Below are 22,261 nucleotides of genomic sequence, written 5' to 3' on the forward strand. Positions count from 1 at the left end.
CTTGACTTTATATGAGGGCCATTTCAGCATGGAGATTGCAACCACAGCTTCCAATGATTGTAAGAGTAGAGACCAAGAGTTTTGGTCCCGGAATTCGCAGGAAGAAACAGTGATTATAGCGGCAGAATCGCAGAAATCGCGCATTACCATGCGGGCCACTGCTGAGGATTCAATACAGTCGGGGAAGGGTCGGATATAGGTATTTTTCACTCCTCTATGTAGCCTAGCTATCTTACACCGAGGCAGCTAGAATAAAGTCACTGGATAGGTTTAGGGTGAATTTTGGTTTCATTGCGGCAGTGGGATGCTCATTTGCGGAAAACACCAGGCACGGCAACTCCAAGGTTGCTTATAAACAGGCTCTCTGACCTTCTATTTCTACTTGCGACCATCCCACAAGCATCTGCCAAAGCTAGACCCATTGACACACATAGGAGCCTCTCTCTAATGTGCGTCAGATCTTGTCAAGGTGATATTGCAGCGCTGGCTCTTAGGTACACCGCCGAAAAAGTTGACCATGTCCATATCATCAGGTGCTTCAAGGGCAAGCCGAGCACCAGCACAGTCCCGGAAGAACAAGGCGGTTGCCATACGGAGTTCCATGTAGGCCAGATGTACGCCTAGACAGACACGTGCTCCAGCTCCAAAAGCCGCGAAGGCCGATCGCTGCTCTGGAATTGTATAGGCATCGTGGAGGAATCTTTCCGGCTCAAACCTGGCGAGCGTCAGCATCTCATTTTGAACGGGGGATCTCAATGTTTGACATGGTGGCCTCTGATACTTACCATTCTGGGTTTGGAAAGATTTCTGGTATTCGATGCATGCTGAATGCTTGAGTGCAAACGATAGTGCCAGCCGGCATGAAATGGCCAGAGATGTTCAAGCCTGTCTTTGGAGCGACACGTTGGAGCGCTCCGGGTATTGGACCGTATAGCCTCAGAGCTTCTTCAATCACAGCATTCATATAAGGAAGCTTTTCAAGATCGGTATTGGTGAACTTGTCCGGTAATGCGGCCACTTCGTGTTCCAGCCTTGCCTGTATTCGTGGATTTTGAAGGACCGCATAAACGAGGTAGGTCAGGGTGACACTTGTCGTGCCGCCACCCGCCCCAATCAGACCAGTGGCTTCGACGACCATGCTGTCCTCCGAGATTTCGCTTACGCCTGTCTCGTCTGCCACAATATGGCCTGTGAAGATGTTTGTCCTGTCCATGGAACCTTCCTTGGCGCGGGCCAGGATCTCCTTGCCATGCCGAATGATGAGCTTTTCATCCCGGTTGATATCAAATAGAAAGTTCGGTAGAAGACAGAAAATACGGTAGAGGCCCGGAAATTCGGATCGAAGAATGCCAATCATGGCGAAATTCTCGAACATTTCAACAAACTCCGTTTTCTGTGAGAGTCCAAGCATCATCAGTCTGCCCATCGAGTACAACAAACCAGGCAACACTTATGGTCCAGACGAACATACCTTTCCAAGCTCCAGCATCCCGAATGACTCGCCGAAGGAGACTTTCCCAATGACATCGGTAGCCATGTACGTCCACCATTCGAAGACGTTGCAAGTCCCAGTTTCTGCCCTCGCCCTGATCTTTTGGACTGCCAACTGAGCTCTCTCATCCACCAAGGCCGCCCGGTTCTGTGTCAAGTTCGATTTGGAGAATGGTCGGGACAGGATCTTTCTCCGAATCCCGTGGTTCTTTGCATTTGTCTCTGAGAAGACGTCTTGATGTTCGTAAGCCGTGCGAAATCTTGGGTACCATTGGCTCTTCTGAAAACCGCTCCCAATCTTGTGAATGGCATGATAGCCCTGTAGATCAGCAACATCGACCTCGTTTGGACCAATGCGAACCAATGGACCGTAGATCTGATGCAGGTGGTGGATGTATTGCACACGCTGTCCTCGAATTGTGTGGAATTTCAATAGCGCTGAGCTGAATCTTGCAATCGATGGACCTGGAATGGACGATGGTGGTGTGAGATATGCTCGTCGAATTGCCTGCACAGAAACTCGAAGTCAGTCTTGCACGGCTGGCGTTGTCCAAAGCATGTAATTCAGGCGTGATCACCCTAATCTTTGCCAATGAGAGTGCTATTGTTAGCACTATCAGCCATAGCGCCAACGTCGCCAGCCGCGGCTGGTACATTACCGTGATTACCCTCATCAAATGCTCCATTGTCACGCTGGCGAGAAGAGGATAACAGATATTCCATGGAGAGAGAGCTCTTCTCACGATGTCCAGCAACTTATTCCGTCTTTGTTGATGGGATTACTTCCTGGCATGTCAACATGCCCCCCGTACGATTGAAGCAGCTCGCTCACCATGCGCGTTTAGAAGGCCAATACGGGCGCATTCTAACCGATGCGGGGCGCCCCGCCTTTGGTGGCGGAGTTGAACACTGACGGAATACCTGGGGCGAGGGCAAAGTCGGACTCGTCTTAGAAGCCCAAGCCCATCGAGTCCCTAGGCTTCTTGTCTCACTCCCATGGGATCCCTCTGGCCTAAAGAGCTCGGGCAATAGCGAGGAGAGACTGTCCCACCGCGCTTTGACTCATTGAGAGCTAGCCAGCAGCAAAGCTGAGAAGGTGTCCCGCGAGAAGTAGACCGCCCTTGACTTTTTGCGAACACCATCACGAACCGGGTATTTCATATGCAAAGACTGCCAAGTAGCTTGTAGGAATCCGAAAGGCCTGAGGTCACCTTCGTACGCGAGATATACCCGGATACAGTTCATTGGACGCTACCTGTGATGAAGGCTTGTACCAAGTCAGCAAATCTTTGCGAAATCCCGCTTGTCCCCAGTCGTCGAAGAGCTGATTCGAGAACACAGAGAGTGCTGACTTTCCTTCCGGAGGGGGGTGTCCCTAGTATCCTTTTGAGGTCCGACATTGATTTGTCGAGAAGGTTAGTACCTGTTGTGGTGCGATCCTGCTTCAGAAGCTGTATCTCTGGCAACGCCATCAGATACTCGGACGCAGCTTCGAGCAATAGCGAAGCACCGGAGTCGAGTGAAGCCGTGCTCCATGGTAAGTAGAGATTGAAGCAATGCCAACAGACGGCTGCCGAAAAAAGTAATCTCGGCGTGAAGATAGCAACGCTGGAGTCTACCGTTGTTTGGTTGATGAGATTCTGCAATAGCAGAGCATGGAAAAGGCAACGCTTGGATTCTGGAGAGGAAGTCCAAGTTCGGATCTGATCCGGCCTTGAGGCAGGAATCATGGCGCCATCCCTTCCAATCGCCTCCTCAAGAAGATCAATATCCGCACTCAATGTCATGAAGGTATAATGCCACAGCGGCCGGAGACAAAATGGCAGTTCGGGCTCGTGGGTGTTTCGACAGGGCTCTATCTTGCAGCAGTTCCTCAACGTGTACCAAGTCACCAGGCCATTCTCAAGCTCAGCGACGCGTTGCAGTGAGAGCGTTTGAAGAGACCGGTGTTCAGCTATTGTCGCGCCAATCCCTGATAGAACGGCCCAGGCGTTCATCAGTGACCGTTGTTGTTGCCAGCCTTTTCCTGTCTGACCAATGAAGCGAGCCTCATTCGGTTGGGTTGTTGAATTACTTCGTCGATGTTTCATATGTTCGTTGTGCTTAATCGCCCATAACGTGGCCGTAGGTGCTTGAAATAGATCATTGGGTGCAACATCGGGCAAGTTGCTGGTGTTATGTCGGAAAGCAGGCTCATGGTGGAACAAAGCAGCAATTTCCGCGTCTTGAATATGCAAGACGATTGCTGCCCTATACGCACCGTCAGTAACTTCGATTTGCGAAGATCGGAAACGTATGCATCACCTCTTCATTTCCTCGTTTCGAGCCCATTGTTTCCATCTTTTCTCGAGATCTTCTGCCGAGGCCATATCCCTGAGATCAAGTTCTGGGATCTCCTTGAACAGCCCTACATGTCGACCAATCTGGGATACACAGTTAGTCGATAACATGATGCAGGCAATAGGTGGAGATACCGAGATAAGACAACCATGATAAGCGTCTGCAATTGCTCGATGAACCGGATCGGCAGACAGCAGTGCGACGGTTTGACCGATGATGGCTCCCATAAGGTTATGGGGTGTAACATGCGGTCGTTCCGATAGCCCTCTCTCCCACGGACCACCATTGCCAGCTTTGTGAATTCGTTCAAAGAGCATCGATCCCACCCGGGTAGACATGGCCGAAGAACTTGTTGTGGTCCCAGCACAACACATGATAAGAACTGTTAAAATGTTAGCCTCACTCGGCCGGAAAGTCGGTCCATGTACTATGGGCAGCGCGATGTTGAAGCGGGTGAAGAATAACTGAACGCAGAGATTCTGTAGCCTTGATTAGACGTGGAATATAAAATGGGCAACAAATGGCTGTACCAGGAAGTCCAGGGATGGAAGTGGATCGTTGCGCAACGGGGTACAAAGTTCTTCGACCATATGCGTGCGATATGTATCGTCGATATCTCTTCTGAAAGTTGTCGTATGTTGTCTTTTTGCCCCTTCATAATCGTCATGAAGGCTATCAACGGTCCTCCTTGGTTGATTATACCATATTGGCCTGAGATCTGGTACAACGGGGGGTTTGTCGCACTGCTCGGCTGGGGCCATTGGCGGAGGCATTGGCTGTGACCGTTCATTTGCGCTGACTGGTTCAATCCAAGATTCTCCCAGTCCAAGATCCACGAGGTTCTCGTCGAGAAGCCAATTCGAGAAATCAAGATTCAGCAGCTGATCCCCGGCGGTCGGAACATTCATGGTAGCGTGATCATTGATCATAACCTGATCGCCAGAGAAAACATCCGAGTTCGGCCTCGTGCATGTCGAGTGGTCCTGCAGCAAAACAGATCTTCGGTTGTGCGCGGTCTCGGTGAGGCCCAAGGTAGCATCTTCAAGATCTAGATCCGAGTCCAAGGTTGAGCCCAGAATCGTTGACGTATCGTCACTCATCGCTGCTCGTGAATTTCCTCTCTGATTCGAATCCATGTTGCCCCAGCCGCCGACCGGGTGAGGCCCTGCAACATTGTGCCTTGCTCTGTGAGTTTTCATATGGCGCAAGAGAGTGTCACTTGACATGTTGTTAGGCGTAACGAATCATTATGCCTATCAGCTCTCAACATACCGGCGAGGGTAGAACTTTCCGCAAATCCTGCACCCATAGGGCTTCTCATTCGTGTGTGAACGAAGGTGGCGCTCATAGTGGTCGTTTTTCTTGAATTCTCGCGAGCAGTGTGGACAACGACGCGTCTTGTCGACCAACTGTGGTTGGGACTGCCAAACGCTGGACGATGTCCTATCCGTAGGATCGAAGCTACGCGTGGTGGTTGCCATCGTACCAATGCGAGACACCTCTAGAAGGAGCCAAGTTCCATTACACCCGGAGTTTACGATCAAGTAGTCCGGTCTGACCGTATTAACTGTGGATCTGCACAGCCCTGAACCCGCGACGATGTCGGCGAAGTTGTGTTTCAAGGATGATTGCGAGAAGACAGATATCTGGGCACACGTGATGCTGAGAGCCGAGACGTCTTCGTCCGGCGTCCGGAAGGAGGGGAACCATCGGGGGAAGGGGGGAAAGAAGGGGTAGTGCACTGTGCCGCCCGCGAGAGAGAGCCTCCGCGAGCCTCCACGAGTCCTCGACCACCACAGAGATTTATATTCCGTCACTCTGCGGCTCTATCGAAGCCAGGATCTAGGAATCTCTGAATGACTAAGTCTGCTAAAGGTATGAGGGCTCTTAGCTCGGTTTAATCGAAAGGAAGCCCAACCGAGGTAGCCTCTGTTTCCCAGTAAGGTAAATGGCCATCTGGCACAACGAGTTCCAGTGCTAGCTGATGTCGAATGCCAAATTCTGTCTGTTCAGCAGATGGTCAGAGCCTTCCAAGCGTCCGAGCGGAGAGAAATTTCCCCAGAGCTGCTGAAGCCTGAGTCGCCAGCCTCTCAGCCTCGTTGCTTGGAGTGTGGACAGACGATTGTGGGGAATAGGGGGGCCGGATGGTGGGAATCTGGCGAACGAACCGCCTTTCATCACTATCCGAACAGACCTCGAAGCGACCAGCCTCGAGTAGACTTGTTGCAATCAGGATTCACCGCGTAGACATCGGGATGCTGGCCGAAGATATATTCAAGCGTCGGCCTGCGCTGCGAAGGATTTCACCATCCCAAAAAGTTGCAACCTCCAGAAACAGAGCGATACGATGCAGGAACCCAAGGAACTTTCAACCTTCTCTTTCCATGACGAGTCCGTGGACACTACAAAGCCGGATGGCCCAGAGTTACGTGCAGAGGCCGAAACTTATGAAGAACGCAAGGTCGATCGACGAACGATCATGGCCATCGTGGTACGAGCTCGAGTTCTCTCACAAGTCTATCCCCCTATGGCTGCTGACGATATAATCGCACTTAGGCCCTAGCTGTTACCTATGAATCTGTGGTACTGTCTTTTGTTCTACCAGTGGCTGTGTTGCTCACCATCGACGCCGACATTGGGCCTTCGAAACAACTCAACTGGGCTCCGACTGCCTGGACTCTTGCTCAAGGAGTGGTGATGACCATCGCAGGTTCACTGAGTGATATATGCGGGCGGAGGAACTTCGCCTTGGCTGGGAACCTCATGGGCTTGATTGGTACTATGCTTGAACCTCTTGTGAAACACGGTGTTCCTCTGACTTCATATAGGTTGCATCATAGGGTCAAGGTTTGTCTGCGCAGGAACACCACGTTCTCATGGCGCTTACGAGGCTGACAGGGCCCGTTCTATTGACACAATCATTGCCGGATTAGCTATCACTGTGAGTCTACTCTATGCGTGCTATTTCCAGATCAGTTCCGCTTATCGTGCCGCAAAAGGGGTCCGGCTCAGGTTCCCAACTACTCTCACTCGCATGTGCGAACGAGATAGTCCCGAAAAGGTCACGAGGGAAAGCAATCGCTGCATTGAATCTGGCTTCAATGCCAGGATCCTGCTTCGGATCACTCATAGGTAAAGTCTTCTAAGGCAACGATAGTATCCTCGTTCAACGAGTCTAACTCTGTGACCGACATATACAGCATATCGCCTCGTCGCAACATTTAACTGGCGATGGACGTTCTACGTGGGCATCATTGCGAATGGACTCGCTTTACTGCTTGTAGCCATCTTCTATTGGCCTCCCAATTTCATTGGCCTTCATCCAGAGGGCAAGACCCGACGACAACAATTCCAAGATCTCGACTTCATAGGACTTCTGTTCTACGGTGGTGGCCTCATAATCTTTCTGCTGGGAATATCCTGGGGCAACAATCCTTACCCCTGGAAAAGTGCACACGTATTGGTGCCTCTCTTGTTGGGACGTAAGTCCATTCTTTCATACCTGCAGCGAAGTGAATGCTCACCTGGAGGTAGTGCTAAAGTTTCTTGTTGCATTCCCACTCTGGGAGGTTTATGGGCCCCGCAACGTTTCAAAGCTATGCCCACCAGAGATATTCGCCAATTTCAGAACCTTCATCTTGCCGCTAGTCGTGTCTTTCGTGTCTGGGTCATTGGTAGGTGCAACTCTGGTCACATTTGACAGTCACCCCCAGCTAACGAACTCTGTCTATAGCTGGTCAGTTTCCAAGTTTTCTGGCCCCAGCGTGAGTACATCAAGGTGGTCTATTGCGGTCAGCTCCGTCGTTATTGACCGTTAATACAGAAGTTCAATTGCTTTTCACGACCGTTCCACAGAAGATAGGGTGGTACAGTGTGGCATATAATACTCCAGTTACCTGTAAGCTTGACAACTGGAACTTCTTGGTCCTGTATTTTTTCCTCACTCCTGTACAGTGTTTGGGGCAGCCGCAGCATTTTCTTTCACCACGTTCGGCTGTACGAGAATACAATTTTCTACGGCGACACTTCTCCAGGCTGTTCTCACTGCCGCCATGGCCTCTATCACCCCACACACATCAACTCGAGCAATAGTCTTGGTTGTCTTCGCTGCAGGGTTTGTCGGGGCAACCCACATGCTAAAAATACTCATGTTACAATTCGGTGCCCCGGACAAACATATCGGTCTAGCAACTGGGTATGTGGCATTGGAAAACAGGAATATCAAAAATTATGACTGACTATCAACCAGTTTGATGGGATCTACTACAGCTGTTGGTGGTGCCATCGCTCTGGCGATCTATAGCTCGATCATCCGGGACAAGACGGCAAGTGATCTATCCCCAACCATTGCAGCAGCAGCAATGGAAGCAGGATTGCCCGCTTCAAGATTGCAAAGTTTCCTTCGTATGAGCTCTGAAATTTCAAACGGTTTGATTTCTTTCTGACCTCCCTTAGCTGCGTTTCTCACTCACAACAGCACGGCTCTTGACCCTGTCGCAGGTGTCACTCCCGCCGTGCTTACTGCCGCGGATGAGGCCAGTAAGGATGTCTATGCTCAAGCATTCAAGCTTGTTTACCTCGTCACAATAGCTTTTGGCGGTGAGTGAGGTATTGCATCTGTTGACGCGATTTAATTTCTGACATGTTGCAGTACCGGCTTTCATTGCGGCCGTTTTCACTCCAAGCGTCGACCATAAATTGACGAGGTAGGCACCTCCATCGGAAGCCACTGAAGGCTTGGATACAAAGACGAGGGGAGTAACTGAATCTTTTTTAGTCAAATCAATGTAAAATTGGACGCTCCTCACTTGGTAGGTCGTGGAAAGGGAGAGGCTGCCGTGCTTTACAGTCTGGATCACGAGTAGGCAAAGGATAAGCATGGGGGTGCAAGCAGCAGCAAATCTCCTAGGGGAAGAGTTTGACTTATCAAAGTGAGCGCAGAGTCCTCGTTGCAGCTCACAGGGGATTGTAGGTTGGGAGTGAGAATCCCAGTAATAGGGGATATATGTGAGCTTAAGGTGCTAGTGACCTCCTACATAGTACTTCTTGAATTTCGGGTTACATACATAACCTTCTCCTAGACCTCCGTCAAGTGATAAGAGTTTCTCTTGTTACACGTACTTCCGACAAGTCTCCACAACGTATTTGGCAAATGCCTCGGGGTGAGATACGTAGGGGAAATGATTGCCTGGTAAAGTCCCAATGTTCAAGCCCTCTTTGGCGGCAATAACGATGTTTTCGAAGAAAAGAGCCGTTGGAGTGGCACCACCGACAGTCCAATCCACCGGTCTCTTGTGCAAGTCTTCTGACCTTGTAGGCGCCGAGGGGGGTATTGTGGTCGGATAACCATACGCCCAACGGACGTAGTTGTCATGAAGCCTGGCGTGGACCTCCAACCCAAGGGCATCCCATGCCTCTATGCCACCTGAGAACGCCCGAGAGGTGGCGGCCATTTCTTTCGAGATGTCTGCCGGGTCTTTGTTGTGGATGTTGAAAAGGACATCGGGGTTCTTTGTTGGTAGCTCGTGAGGCATCGCATTGCGTACGCGTTTTGGAAACGCCGCGTAGAGGGCGAGCACCGTCGAAGCACCCGAGCTGCAACCCCAAACAGAAGCGACTGGGATATTCAGTTCCTCTAAGAGGGTGTCCACGAAGGTCGCCAGTTTATGACCAGTGATATCCTGGTATGTCTTTGGAGGTGCGTCCGTTGACCTTGACATTCCAGGCATGTCGAACGTTGTGACACGAAAGCCACTGGCGGCGATCATGGACATTGGTTTATCGAACATTTGGCAATCGCCCAGACCGTCTGGGATCAGCACAATGTCGGGACCAGAGCCCTCTTGCTCGACGTGCCATTTGATTCCGTCCTTGGTCGCTACGATCTTTCTGGTGCGAGTGGTAGTCATCGTAAACTTGCTTTATGCTATTAGGTTAGGGATCTTAGTACAGACAGGTTTAGGAACCGTGTCTGCCTACATGGTGATGTATATATAAATCCACTATATGAAGATCGAGTTCATCGCGTTTGAGGCTCCCGCACTTGTGGTGGTGGTGGTGGTGGGTGGCCTGGCACGCCTGAGTGGGAAGAACCACCGTCGCTCACTCACTACAAACCGCCGTCCCGCAAGGTCACCGCCTCTCAGCACGGTAGTCGCTTTCCTCAAATGCTAGTAGTAAATAACAAATCTCCTCTGAAACTGGTTCGGTGTCGTGCCTAAGGCTAGAGCGAGACTCCTCTAATACTCTCCCACTCGGTTTCAGTCAGAATACCTATCAATCAAGAAGAAACCATGAAAGAACGCACGCCATCTCGTTACTTGGTCAAGCAGCATGACGCTGATCTCTAAGTGTTTGTGCGAAGCCGGCGCAACGGACGGTTACAATGCTTCAATACACACGAGGCGGAAAAGACTGTTCCGTACTCTAACCAAACTCCTAGCTCCTCGACCATCCTCTCTTCCACAACCGGTTTAAGTCGAGACTCTTGTGAAATGCAACCCGGTCTGGATATCGCCGAAGCGAGCGAACCAAATATCCTTCAAGAACGAACTTCTTGGTTTCCAGGGCTGGGAGATAATTAGCAAATGGTCACGAACACGCGTGGACCAAGACTTACACCTCGATCACCACCCCTGGGAAGATCCTTCTCCGCCGCCTGGATATAGCTGCTGTTCAGATTGAGGAACGGCACATTGAGGACTCCTTCATTCTCGCTCATCCGGGGTACAACGCTGGTCATGTTCTTATCGCGCATGCTCTTGAGTATTCTGACCCACAGCTGGGCCGTGGCGTCGGCGCCAAGCGTCCAGCTCGCGTTGGTATAGCCGAAGACAAAGGTCAAGTTGGGCAGGTCTTGCAGCATGGCGCCACGCCAGGTGTATTTCTGGCTGAGCTGGAAGGGCTGGTTGTCGACGGAGACGGTGGCGCCGCCGCCAAATTGGATCTTCAGGCCTGTGGCGGTGATGATTATGTCGGCGTCGAGGGTCTGGCCGGATTTGAGAGTGATGCCGTTGGCGGTCACGGTCTCGATGGTGTCGGTGACGACGTCGGCTTTGCCAGTGCGGAGAGCCGCGAAGAAGTCGCCCCCTACTCGCTTGTCAGTGCTACGTTGCGGTTGTGACTTGCCTTAAGATAGAGGGGAAAGGGTGAACCAGCGAGGTGTAACCTACCTGGAGTAATGCACATCCTCTGCTCCCAGGGCTTATATTTGGGCACGAAATGCGGGTCGAAGGGGATGTTGGGTGGGAGTGCCTTCTCGGTTCCCTTTCGCAGGACTTTGATGCCCTGTTTGGGGAACAGGCGACAGAACTGGAAGAAGAGGAACGAGACGAGCATGAATCTGATTCGGATTAAAGTGTACGCCCAGCTCTCAGGCAGGACCTTTTTGATGAGTTGATCGACGGGCTCGGTGAGCGGGATGGGGAGGAAGTAGCCGGGGCTCCGCTGGAGCATGGTGATACGCTTGACTTTGTCGACCATGTTGGGCAGCAGGGTAACGGCTGTGGCACCGCTGCCGATGATGACGACCTTTTTGTCTGCGTAGTCGAGGTTCTCAGGCCAGAACTGCGGATGCACGACGGTGCCTTTGAAGTTCTCGATGCCAGGAATCTTGCTTTGCAGGGGCGTCTTGTAGTCGTAGTAGCCTGTTCCTAGGAGAAGGAAGCGAGAGTAGAAGGTCTTCTTCTCAGATCCATTGACCGTGACATCGAGTTGCCAATGCTGTTGCTCGCTGGACCAGTTCATGTGTTCGACTTTGTGGCTGTAGCGGACATGCTTGTCAATGCCGTGCCGAGCGGCAGTGGTTTTGACATAATTGAGGATCGATGGAGCGTCGGCAATGGCGCGATCTTCTTTCCATGGGTCCCACGGGAAGCCGAACTATATGATCAGGAGGTCAGCTCCATTCTTTACGGGGGCGCAGAGAGAATACGAAGCCGATATCGATAGCTCATTCCCTGGCTTTTGTATATGCCGGAAGATATCGCAGTACTTACGGTATGAAGATCTGAATCAGATCTGATGCCGGGATACTTGAACAAACTCCACGTCCCACCAATCTCCTCACGGCCTTCTAGGATGGCATAGGAGTAGTCTGGGAGACCCTCTTGAAGCCTGTAAGCGGAGTTGATGCCGCTGATGCCTGCAGATGGGTCAAGAGGCAATCCTATCAGCCCTTTGGGAGAAACATACCAGCACCGATGATGAGAACGTCAAACGCGTTGTCCGACATGGCGACTCTACTGCTCGTACCGAAGATGGGAGTTGGGGTGGATGGTAGTAGAAATTAGCCTGAGAGGGCGCCGTAAATCAGACGATATATACTCCGTAATCGAACTGGATAATCACGATTCGGTCAAAGGATGCGAGTCAGGTATCGGTGTCAGCGTCCCCAGAATCCCAGTTTTTTTGCCTCGGCATCAGCACTCTTCCTCGTGGGAGGCAAAATACGGAGTAACTCCGATGGAGATGGATGGCAGTGGACGATATGACTGGCCACAGCGCCCTAGCTTGTCGTGTCGTCTATGCGTATCTCGTATATTTACATGAGATGAACGCGCAAGAGGAAAAACATAGTCCACAGCGACGGTTCGATGGATTCAAGAGGCACGAACAAGGCCAAGAAGACATGGGTGTGATTCAGGGCATCTGTTGGGTGGCCTGAGATGCCAACACGCCACTATTCTCTCTCAGGTCTGGAGTACATTCGTATGTGACTCGCACTGTTGCGCTACATATGAAGCAATAACCCATGGAGTGATCAGATGGGTATGAACGCATGAAACGCATTCTAGTTATTGAGACGCTGAAGATGACATCCAAGCCACGACACAGGAAGAAAGGATGTACCTGGTGGGTTCACTTCCTTTTCCACCTGTTCCAAGTCCACAGAGAGAGCTTACTTCACGTGATTGCCTTGATCAGGAACTCATAACACCACTGTGACCACTCCATCTCACATGCGGATGGCGGTGGTCATCATCATTGATCCACAGGCACGGCATTACCTTTCTCATCCACCAAATGCTGTTCAGTCCTCTCCGGCCCTCCGCCAACGCCTGTGCAGATGACGCGACTGACACCCGCCTTCAGCGTCATCAGCGTCTTCTGTTCCAGACTGCCATACTCGTTCATTTTGATAGCCTCGCCAAACTCGCCTTCCCAGCCAGGCAACCTCGGCAGGACACACTTGAAGACTCCAGCGACCTGATGGGTATGCTCCTCAAGGTAGTAGATTACCGCGTTCGGACCGGCATCAAAAGTGTAGGCAGCAACCAACTTTCCGGCCTTGCGATTGGCAGTCTCTACACCGTTCATCGCCGCTCGAGACACATCGTTCAGGTAATGGATCGGAGGCCATGAGTCCATACAGATGGCATGGAACGAATTCGAATCTTGCATGGTGATTTGGGCAAACGTCTCAAAATCCTTCTCTTGGATAGCCTTCTCGATCTCCTTCATCCGTCTCGGCACAATGTCGTTAAACCGTGCCGGCGCGAGTGTGGATGTCTCGACTGTAGTCTGCATCCCTGCCGTTGAAGGTACGCCTTTCTTCTCTGCGCTCACGACCAATATCAGAGCTCTCATTTCCGGCCAATGAGACATGGGTGCTACTTCTTGAGCTATGCTGTCACTTCCGTCCTGTTTCGTCCCAGCTCTCCAAGCGACGTACCCTCCCATTAGACTTCTGCAGGCCGAGCCAGAGCCTTGTCGCGCGATAAGAGAAAGTTCTTCGGGCGATTGGGGTAGTTCGTAGAGATTGGCAATAGCTCTGACCAATGCTGCGAAGCCTGCGGCCGACGAAGCCAGCCCAGCAGCTGTGGGAAAGTTGTTCGCAGAGACGAGCCGTAGAGTCAGCTTGGAGAGCTTCGGGAGAGATCCATTGTTTGCCTCCACTTGCTCTCGCAAAGACCGGAGACGTTTCAGGCAAGCTTGTGTACGTTTCGACGACTCGATGTCCTCCTTTTCTCCATTGAGAATGAGTGAGTCGGGCCCAGAGAAGGACTCGGAACACGAGGCGGTCGTATGTGTCCGCAGAGACTTTTGTGAGAGTGTGACAGATAGCGACGAGTTCGTTGGCAAGTTCAGAGCTACGTCTCGCTTGCCCCAGTACCTGTCCTGCCATTAGTATATGTGCACTGCTGCGAAATAGAAGACTGCGCCGTGGCATACCTACTTGATCACAGCGATGTTGACGGGAGCAGTGGTGCTTGCACGGTGTATTTGAGGAGAACCCGACATAATGACGACTTCTACTTCTCTAGGAGACTGAAATCGGTCTTGGTGCTTGAGGCTTACGGTTGTAGATGCGGTGTGAGTCTCTTACGATTGATGCACATGAACTTGAAAGCATTGTTGGAGAAAATGCGGGCAAAAGGAAAATCCACCTCGCTCCGTCGGCCACTGCGCCTTTTCTTTATCACAATATCCTTCACTGTACAGCTCGACCAGATACAAATATACCCTTTCCCTCCTAGTCACCGCCGTCAATATGGGCTGGTGGAAAGCAGATCCCGTTCCTGAGCCGCCTCAACCACGACCAGCGCCCTCTAGTACACCCTCAGTCGCACCTCATCCACTACCCTCACAATTATCGACATCCTCCTCCGCCTCAGCATCATCATGTCCAGTCGACCCGAAGACACGGTCAATATGGCTACAGCAAGCGCAAGCGCAAAAGAACTTTCAAACCCAGCCCCAGACTCAGACCCAACTTCCGCCGTCCCATCCTCCTCTTCCATCTAATCCACCAAAATCCCATCCCCATGCACTACCTCTCCCTTCAACATACGGCTCCTCACAGGAATGCTCCTCCGACCGTATCTCGCAATCACCCTCCTCTGAGCCTTCCTTCCGCACCACACGTCCCCTTTCTCACGATCGAGCCGTATCCTCCATCCCTCGTGCTCTACCCTCGTCCGCCACTCCCTCATCGCCCGCGAACAATGAATTCGAAACAGGCACCCACCACTCCGGAAACTGGATCTACCCGTCCGAGTCTCAATTCGTCAACGCAGTCATGCGCAAGCAGACACTCTCCTCCTCAGATCCCTCAGACTTGCTCTCCTCAGTCTCGCATATAATTCCCATCCACAACGCCGTCAACGAACGCGCCTGGACGCTGATAAAAGCCTGGGAAGGAAACACCTCCCAACACTGCGGCGGCCCCAAACTCCAGTCCTTTCAGGGCCTCGGTAGCGGCGCAATATCGCCAAAAGCCCGCATGAAGAGCCTAATGGGTTACACTGCCCCGTTTGATCGGCATGACTGGGTCGTCGAGCGCTGCGGTGGAGAGACGGTCGAGTACGTTATCGACTTCTACCAGGGGAAGCAAGACCCGAATGGCAACCCGAATAGTCTGAACTTTTATCTCGATGTACGCCCGAAATTGAACAGCGTTGAGGGCTGCAAGATGAGAGCTGGACGCTTCATGGGGTGGCGATGACACTGGCAGACAGTGCGTACAGAGTATACGCGTGGCAATGGCCCAGAGGGCATGTAAGAACAGACAATATGCGTAATTGGTGATGGTGTATGATACCAAGGCTAGCATGTTCAGAGACTCTCAAAGTCGGGAGAAGAACATTGATTTGCTCATGGCCTTCTCGAAGGGACATGAATGTAATTCAACTCAATCTTGGGATGCTATGGACCGAGGGGATCGCGGACTACCTAGTCGAGCCATGCCTGAATTTCAATTCCGTGAATCGCTTGCTTTACACGCAAGGGACTAGAAAAACACAAGTAGTCTAAACCGGGGCTCGGCAACACTTGTGAGATGGCCAGGAAGGGTAGACGAGCTGTATAACCCACTTCAATCCTGAGGTATCACCAACTATCTACTCGAAATCGAGTGCTGTACGAATACTCTGTTCGTTCCTGATCAGGGTTACGACCCACAGTGTGCTTCCCTTGTGGGTCTGAAGTATCCTTTGCTGAAGAATTAGAGCAAAACCCCCATCTGACGTGAATGAATGAAAATGTTGTGGCCTTGTGCACTCCCCAACTTCCACCCGTCCCATGTGCTGAGTGCTGCCTACCAAAAACGCCCAAGGATTGATGGAATTGGATGTATTGGTCCGACTCATCCTTCGGCCGAAGAAATCAAACAATAATTCAATGTTGGACAATGACCGTTTCAAATCGTAAATGCTGGAAATGCGAGGTGTTTCAATGGTACCACGCAACGGCAAAGGAAATTCGTGATGACATGATCTGCTGCGTTCAGATGCTGGATGTGTTGTTCGTCTTGCAAGAGGTATCCGCCATGGTCAACCTCGAAGGGACTTTCTTCGGACGTGGTTGTGGATGACGTCTGCTGCACAATTTTGTTTGTGATGCATTTCTGTGCTTTGAGGAAACTTTCACGTCGTTCCTCTTCTCACCAATTGCCAGTCCGTATAATCGGCTGCTCGGTACCATAAGTGTTGGAAATCAGTTGTTGTCGAATGCTTTGTTGCGCCGTTGGCTGAGGCGCAGGTCTTAACCAGCCGAGAGCATCAACAAGTGCTTCATAGGCTTCTCTTAATCGACCACCGCTCTTGTCGTTATGTGCCCTCAACTTCTCCTCCCAGCCATTGTACTGTAGCTGAATACCGCCCCCTCTCTTACTGGCTTCTTTGATAACAGCAGCCCAAGCTCTCGAAATTTCTTCGTAAGCGTTCTGTTTAGCCAGGTTGTATGCTGGATTGTCCCATTCAGGAAGGTCATGGATAATATTTGTGACGCCATGCAAGTAATCCAGTGACACCGACGACTGCTGTTCGTTTGGTGGCAGAAAATGTGGTGTAAAATCTGTAAGGGCTTCAAGCAAATCATGCCATTGAGGCCGTACTCGATCGTATGCGTAATCAGATCGGGGGTTAGGACCGAGAGGGAACGACTGTAGCAATCGATCGTAATACTGTCGTAGGACTTGCAGTGTACTCTGAATGCTAGGTCGAGGACTGACCTGGGCGACCTCATCTTTTAAACCAGGATTTCGATCACATAGCGTTTTCAAAACAGATCTTAACGAGTCTTTGTCTAGTGTTTCAAGGAGTCTGTCCACCGACAGTGGTCGCCCAGCCAGATTCGAACGCACTCTTTTTCTCGATGAAGGTGTTAGGGTCTGAGGCAGTCGGGCGTGGGACAGAGAAGGGGATGTTGTCATTTCATCATCTCGGTCTGGTGACGGCGAGGCTTTTCGTTTCCTCGAGAGAGCGGTGCCTGACACTAGAGTGGCGTTAGTACAGAAACAAATCGGTCTCGTATGCAGGCAAAACTCACTTGACCTGCTAGGAGAGAGACGAGTGTGTTCGTGAAAATGAGGAGGGATTGGGGGCGTTGCCAGGCTATTCATGATGGCTGTAGATGCCGGCCGATGGGGTCGTTGGTTGCAGCCGATTGGGAGATGGGAGGTTGATGATAGTCGATGCCGGCAATGTTGAGAGAGTATTGGAAAGGATTCAAAGCCTTGTAGAAGAAGATGAGGCAGTCGTCGGGTCACGAGTAGCGTATCCACTAGGCAAAGCAAGCGGTGAGGGATCCGGCCTCAGAGGTAAGTTAATGGATGGCAGTTGTGTGTGATGGTTTCTTAGGTAGTTAACTAAGTCGAGGAGTGGAGGAGAATTGCGGGATGAGGACAAGCAAGAGCGCACCCGGCTCGCCGGCTAAGCCTCGACTCTTTTAATTCGCCAACCACAGCTGGTGATGGCTGTCACCATCAACATCATCCAAGGCTTTGCTACCCAATCCCAAGGATGTTCTCATACGCCTTTGAATCTTCCATGTCCACTGCCGCGGGTCTGTGCAGTTCATCACGCTGTGTTTCTGTTGCCTGCCTGCACTGCACGCCTTGTCTCATTTGCCCCAGGCCAGGCAGTGAACAAAGGATCAACGAGTCAGCTCCTAATGCGTCTACTTTGAACACTCCGGAATAATGATTGTCAAGCAGCTCTTCACCGCTGCCAGGCATAAACATGAAGCGGGATTGTTTGATAAGAATCTCTCTACCCTCTACCCAGGATGGACGACAAGCAATGTGTGATGGGGGGTTCTGCAGTGTGACATAATTCCAGGCAAAAGCATCATACCTGAATCACCCACAGGACCCCTCTGTGCATCTCTAGGTCGTTGAACAAGTCCATGGGTATCATCGTACACACAATAAAAAGCTCCAACGCGCTGCTATGCAATGGAAGATTGAAGGCGTCTCAAGCTATCATCAAGCCTAGAGATACAATGACTGAGCAGCCACGATATCTCTTCTTACCTTGGTCAATGCTTCCTCGAACTTCTTTTCCAATTCTTCGCTTCCCATGACCTTAGAAGCTTCCGCCATTTGACGCAGTGCTTCTTCCAGTCGTCGGAAGACTCGAATTAAACTGCCTTCGTAGACGTCGGTCATCTTGCTGTAGCACAAGTCAGCTTCGGTCTTCATAGATAAGGATCGATGCCACTTGCCATATCTCGCCAAAGGACTTTCCTTTGGCCCAGGCGTAAATCACAGGCATGAGTTGCCACTTGAAGCTCTGCACGTATTCCTCCTCGTTAACCGCGAGCTTGGACTCAACGGATACTTTTGCAATGACTCTCGCTTGTCTCTGGATCTCACGGAGTGGTCGGGCAAGGTCTTCTGTCAAGGTTGGCTGGTCGTTGACTTTTTCTTCAAAAACAAAACAGCTCATGACGGCAGCACATTGTTCCGGATTCAAGTCGTTGAAGAAGCGATTGAAGAGCAGCTCGCTGAGCATCAACTCGTCACCTGTACTAATTTCACAGGCAACACGAGCCTTAAGCTGCACGACTTCTTCTTCGTTGATGAACTGCAGTCGACGAAGGACACGCTTGCGGCACTTAAGCTCCTCAAGCTGCATAATAGCATGGGCGTCCTGAATCTGCTTCTTCAAGGCTCGGATCTTGCCCTGCAGGACCACCTTGTCGGCATACAGATTGTAAAGTCCTTCAAGGCGCGGAGAATTGTGCAAGGGATTAGCAACCAATCTGGACTCCATGATCTCAATCTTGCGAAGGAGTTCCTTGAAAGAGTTGTCGGTGATCTTCATATTCTCGACAGGGTCAAGGACGGCAAGTCCGTCAGGGAATCGCCGCTGCACTTCGATCAATGCTTTCTGCACCTTCTTTTTCTCTTCCGAGATTGTCATATCAGCAGGCGGGAAGATACGAATGTGTGAGATTTTCTGGACGCACTTCAAGAGGACTGGAACAACCTCGACTTTCGACTTCTCTCCAGGTTGTGGTGGTCGTATGCCAGCTGGAAGTGACTGGAAGGTCTTGGTGGCCGGTGCTGTGCCTTCAGCACATTCAAGGGCGATGTCCAGGATCCATTCTTCTTGAGGGGTTAACTTCTCGGTGGATCGGCCGGTACTTCTCCTCGCAAAGTTGATGACGGCTCCCCAGCCAAAATCGTGCTCGCCATCCTTGATGTAGACCAATCGGCCTGGCTGCATGAACGGCAAAGAGTAGTTGGGATGAATGATGACGTTCCGCATGTCCTCAGCGTAGAGATCGAGCTGCTTCCGCAGGTCATAGTACGCTCGGATCGCGCTCTCGTCTTCGATTACCAGGGCGGATTTCTCTGCTTCGAGCTGCTGCAATTCTTTCTCCAGCCCAGAAACGCTCGCAGTATTCTGGAATTGATGGAAGCATCTCTCAAGCATGAACTCGGGAGAGATACCCTCAACTCTGAGCAGGTTCAGAATCATGTTGTACCCAAGGTAAAATGCCGAGTTCAATTTGTCTTGTTCGCCGCGAACAATGTCCTTTGCAACACTAGGATCCATCTGCTCGTTGATCATCATGATAACAATGCCACGTTCATCAAGACCACGACGGCCAGCACGTCCAGACATCTGAATAAATTCCGACGGAGTAACCCATCGTTGTGAGAAACCATCGAATTTGCGAACACTGGTAAAGACGACAGTCTTCGCCGGCATGTTGAGTCCAATAGAAAAGGTTTCAGTCGCGAACAGCACCTTGATCAGTCCTTCTTGAAACAAAATTTCAATCGTTTCCTTGAGAATTGGCAACAGACCAGAATGATGGATGCCAATACCGCGTCTCAGCAGAGGCAATAAGTGCTGAATCTGGGGCAGATTTTTGTCTTCCGGCGATAGCATTTCCAGCGCACTTTCGAAGACTTTGGACACCATTGCCTTTTCCGAATCTTCGTTGAAAGACATTGTACTCATTTGTATCGCATATGCTTCGCATTCTCTCTTGCTGAAACTGAAGACGATAACAGGATTGTAGTTCTTGGTCATGATCATACGGACAATCTTGTAGATATCAGAGGGACCCTTATTCCCTCCTTTATTCAACTTCTTGTCCTTGCCCCTGCCTTTCCGGCGAGCCATCGGGTTAGAAGGATCATCTCCTTGTTTATCGGCGATTGAGCTCATGGCCTTCTGGAAGTTGTCCTCGCGGAATACTCCTTTTTCGTCCACAATCAAATGTATACCATCTGCGCCAGCCGGGAAGAAATAGTGTTGCAGTGGAGTCGGTCTGAAGTCTGTATAGACGACGTGGCAAGGTTGATTGTGAGTCTTGGTGATCCATTCGGCAAATTGCATGGCATTGGGGATGGTTGCTGATAGGAATACATAGCGAACTTTGTCGGGCAGTAAAATGATGGTCTCTTCCCATACAACGCCACGAGTCTTGTCGCGCAGATAGTGGATTTCGTCGAAGACCACCCATCCCACTTCTCGCATGATTTCAGAACCTCGATAGAGCATTGACCGCAAAATTTCAGTGGTCATAACAAGACAGGTGGCTGTGGGGTTGATTGTGACATCTCCGGTCATCAGACCAACATCGCCAAAATCTGCCTGGAATTCTCGATATTTTTGGTTACTCAGAGCCTTGATGGGACTGGTATAGATGACTCGCTGGTTGTTCTTCAAACATTGTGCAATTGCATATTCAGCCACCACGGTTTTGCCTGCGCTGGTGTGTGCTGACACCAAGACACTTTCATTTCGTTCAATGGATGCTATCGAGACTTGTTGAAACGGGTCAAGCTGGAATTTCCACGTCCTAGCGGGTTCGGCGGGTGGTTTGTGCTGTGAGATGGGGACGTAGTCATAGTCGGGTGGCAAGGCGACTTGATGTCGAACCTGATGTGACAAAATGACCTTCTCTTCCTCTTGTGAGGCTTGAAGCCCGGCGGACGCTACCACCTCTCGTGATTGTTCGGTCTCGAAAGTATCCGTAACGACTGGCTCCGGTTCATTTTCTATGCGTGTGCGCTTGATGTTCGGTCCATCACCATCTGTGGGATCGAAATCTTTCATTTCTGAGTCAGGAGACGCGTCGTTTGTGGAATGTCCTGTCGTTTCTCCACCGTCAACCGCATCTTTCAACCCGCCGTCGGCTTGTCGCTTTCTTCGTCTTTCTTTTCTAGAGGACTTGTTCGCGGGACTAGCAGGTGGCTGTGGAGCCTGCGCGTTGTCCTCGAACACGTCAAACAACTCGTCCATCTTGTCACGGCCTGGTGAGGTATTTCAATTAATGTGAAGATAAATCTTAAGACTACTCCGAACGACCTGGCAAAAGACTTTGGCGGCGGAGGAAATTCACATTGTATGATTACGAATGAGGAAGGTCTGGCGGACTCGCCAAGCCCGAAGCTTCATTGAGTCTCGCAGTGGACTGACAGCATGCTCCGCGACATTCAAACTGCTGAACACCACCGAATCTTGCCGCCAGAGATCTCAAGGTAAATATCACATAGGTGGACCATCGACAATAGTGCTGACTGCTCAGATGAACACTCAATCACTCCTCCGCGCCAGAATGGCTAGCCAAACCATCGCTCGCCGCGGCTTCTCTACCACCCGTCCTCGATTCGACAGTCCTTTCCACTACCCTGAAGGTCCCAGATCAGGTCTACCATTCAATCCAAAGACAAGGTTCTTCTGGTTGCGGTACTGGACGTTTATGGGTATGAGTGCAACCAAGAACATGAAGAACATAGGACTGAACATCTCGTAGGCGTCGGATTCTCAATTCCATTTGGCATGGCCGGTATGTATGACGCGCGAACACTGCAAGTACGAACTCTGACAGGACGAATAGTCTGGCACACATACAAGGCATAAAGATCGGTTGCAGACTGCATTGGGGGACTTCACCTTGAATGAGCATCGGGTCAGGAAGTGGCACACCAGCACCCTGAATTTGTACAGAACCAGAATAAATACATGCGAATGCAAGAATCATCTGAAGCATACCTCTCAGTTCAAATCGTGGACGATACCCTGACTTCAAATGCTTTGCTGGTCGCTCTCTGGTGATATCGGACACCCCGGAGCACAACCAATCAGAACACGGACATTTGCTCCCATAAATTTAATTCTCCGTGATATTTAATTTTTGGCTCGAAATAGTTCGCAGTATTATTCTCAGAGCCAGAGTCACACCT

The 22,261-nt window shown here is 50.9% G+C and overlaps 9 protein-coding genes across 9 annotated transcripts; 3 read left to right on the forward strand and 6 right to left on the reverse strand.

Moving 5' to 3' along the window:
* Positions 1-444: 444 nt before the first annotated feature.
* On the reverse strand, positions 445-5,179 carry PV05_08371 (uncharacterized protein; the record flags this gene model as incomplete). The annotated part of the gene is made up of 8 exons (XM_013457878.1): positions 445-715; positions 786-1,393; positions 1,472-1,999; positions 3,384-3,741; positions 3,796-3,914; positions 3,966-4,310; positions 4,362-4,996; positions 5,104-5,179. 8 exons carry the CDS (start codon positions 5,177-5,179, stop codon positions 445-447), a joined length of 2,940 nt encoding a protein of 979 aa, XP_013313332.1.
* A 999-nt stretch (positions 5,180-6,178) lies between these two features.
* PV05_08372 (uncharacterized protein) lies at positions 6,179-8,829 on the forward strand (the record flags this gene model as incomplete). The annotated part of the gene is made up of 13 exons (XM_013457879.1): positions 6,179-6,322; positions 6,388-6,607; positions 6,660-6,678; positions 6,730-6,772; positions 6,831-6,963; positions 7,032-7,313; positions 7,366-7,509; positions 7,628-7,729; positions 7,786-8,026; positions 8,081-8,235; positions 8,287-8,430; positions 8,483-8,537; positions 8,609-8,829. 13 exons carry the CDS (start codon positions 6,179-6,181, stop codon positions 8,694-8,696), a joined length of 1,770 nt encoding a protein of 589 aa, XP_013313333.1. The 3' UTR covers positions 8,697-8,829.
* PV05_08373 (uncharacterized protein) lies at positions 8,798-9,740 on the reverse strand (the record flags this gene model as incomplete). Its single annotated transcript, XM_013457880.1, has 1 exon — positions 8,798-9,740. One exon carries the CDS (start codon positions 9,738-9,740, stop codon positions 8,943-8,945), a length of 798 nt encoding a protein of 265 aa, XP_013313334.1. The 3' UTR covers positions 8,798-8,942.
* A 564-nt stretch (positions 9,741-10,304) lies between these two features.
* Positions 10,305-12,064, reverse strand: PV05_08374 (uncharacterized protein; the record flags this gene model as incomplete). Its single annotated transcript, XM_013457881.1, has 5 exons — positions 10,305-10,400; positions 10,451-10,920; positions 11,004-11,712; positions 11,829-11,974; positions 12,025-12,064. 5 exons carry the CDS (start codon positions 12,062-12,064, stop codon positions 10,305-10,307), a joined length of 1,461 nt encoding a protein of 486 aa, XP_013313335.1.
* A 400-nt stretch (positions 12,065-12,464) lies between these two features.
* PV05_08375 (diphosphomevalonate decarboxylase) lies at positions 12,465-14,156 on the reverse strand. Its single transcript, XM_013457882.1, has 2 exons — positions 14,009-14,156; positions 12,465-13,945 (listed from the first exon to the last, which is right to left on the reverse strand). The coding sequence occupies exons 1-2, from the start codon at positions 14,071-14,073 to the stop codon at positions 12,814-12,816; spliced, it is 1,197 nt and encodes a 398-aa protein (XP_013313336.1). The 5' UTR covers positions 14,074-14,156; the 3' UTR covers positions 12,465-12,813.
* A 111-nt stretch (positions 14,157-14,267) lies between these two features.
* On the forward strand, positions 14,268-15,668 carry PV05_08376 (uncharacterized protein). Its single transcript, XM_013457883.1, has one exon. It carries the CDS (start codon positions 14,324-14,326, stop codon positions 15,275-15,277), a length of 954 nt encoding a protein of 317 aa, XP_013313337.1. The 5' UTR covers positions 14,268-14,323; the 3' UTR covers positions 15,278-15,668.
* On the reverse strand, positions 15,467-17,381 carry PV05_08377 (uncharacterized protein). The gene is made up of 2 exons (XM_013457884.1): positions 17,101-17,381; positions 15,467-17,046 (listed from the first exon to the last, which is right to left on the reverse strand). The coding sequence occupies exons 1-2, from the start codon at positions 17,171-17,173 to the stop codon at positions 16,214-16,216; spliced, it is 906 nt and encodes a 301-aa protein (XP_013313338.1). The 5' UTR covers positions 17,174-17,381; the 3' UTR covers positions 15,467-16,213.
* Positions 17,382-17,779: 398 nt separating this feature from the next.
* PV05_08378 (uncharacterized protein) lies at positions 17,780-21,368 on the reverse strand. Its single transcript, XM_013457885.1, has 2 exons — positions 18,277-21,368; positions 17,780-18,224 (listed from the first exon to the last, which is right to left on the reverse strand). The coding sequence occupies exons 1-2, from the start codon at positions 21,315-21,317 to the stop codon at positions 18,044-18,046; spliced, it is 3,222 nt and encodes a 1,073-aa protein (XP_013313339.1). The 5' UTR covers positions 21,318-21,368; the 3' UTR covers positions 17,780-18,043.
* A 25-nt stretch (positions 21,369-21,393) lies between these two features.
* PV05_08379 (uncharacterized protein) lies at positions 21,394-22,199 on the forward strand. The gene is made up of 4 exons (XM_013457886.1): positions 21,394-21,556; positions 21,604-21,781; positions 21,832-21,864; positions 21,916-22,199. The coding sequence occupies exons 2-4, from the start codon at positions 21,604-21,606 to the stop codon at positions 21,936-21,938; spliced, it is 234 nt and encodes a 77-aa protein (XP_013313340.1). The 5' UTR covers positions 21,394-21,556; the 3' UTR covers positions 21,939-22,199.
* The last annotated feature ends 62 nt before the right edge of the window (positions 22,200-22,261 follow it).

The sequence above is a fragment of the Exophiala xenobiotica genome (assembly GCF_000835505.1).
Source record: "Exophiala xenobiotica strain CBS 118157 unplaced genomic scaffold supercont1.5, whole genome shotgun sequence".
Classification (NCBI taxonomy): domain Eukaryota; kingdom Fungi; phylum Ascomycota; class Eurotiomycetes; order Chaetothyriales; family Herpotrichiellaceae; genus Exophiala; species Exophiala xenobiotica.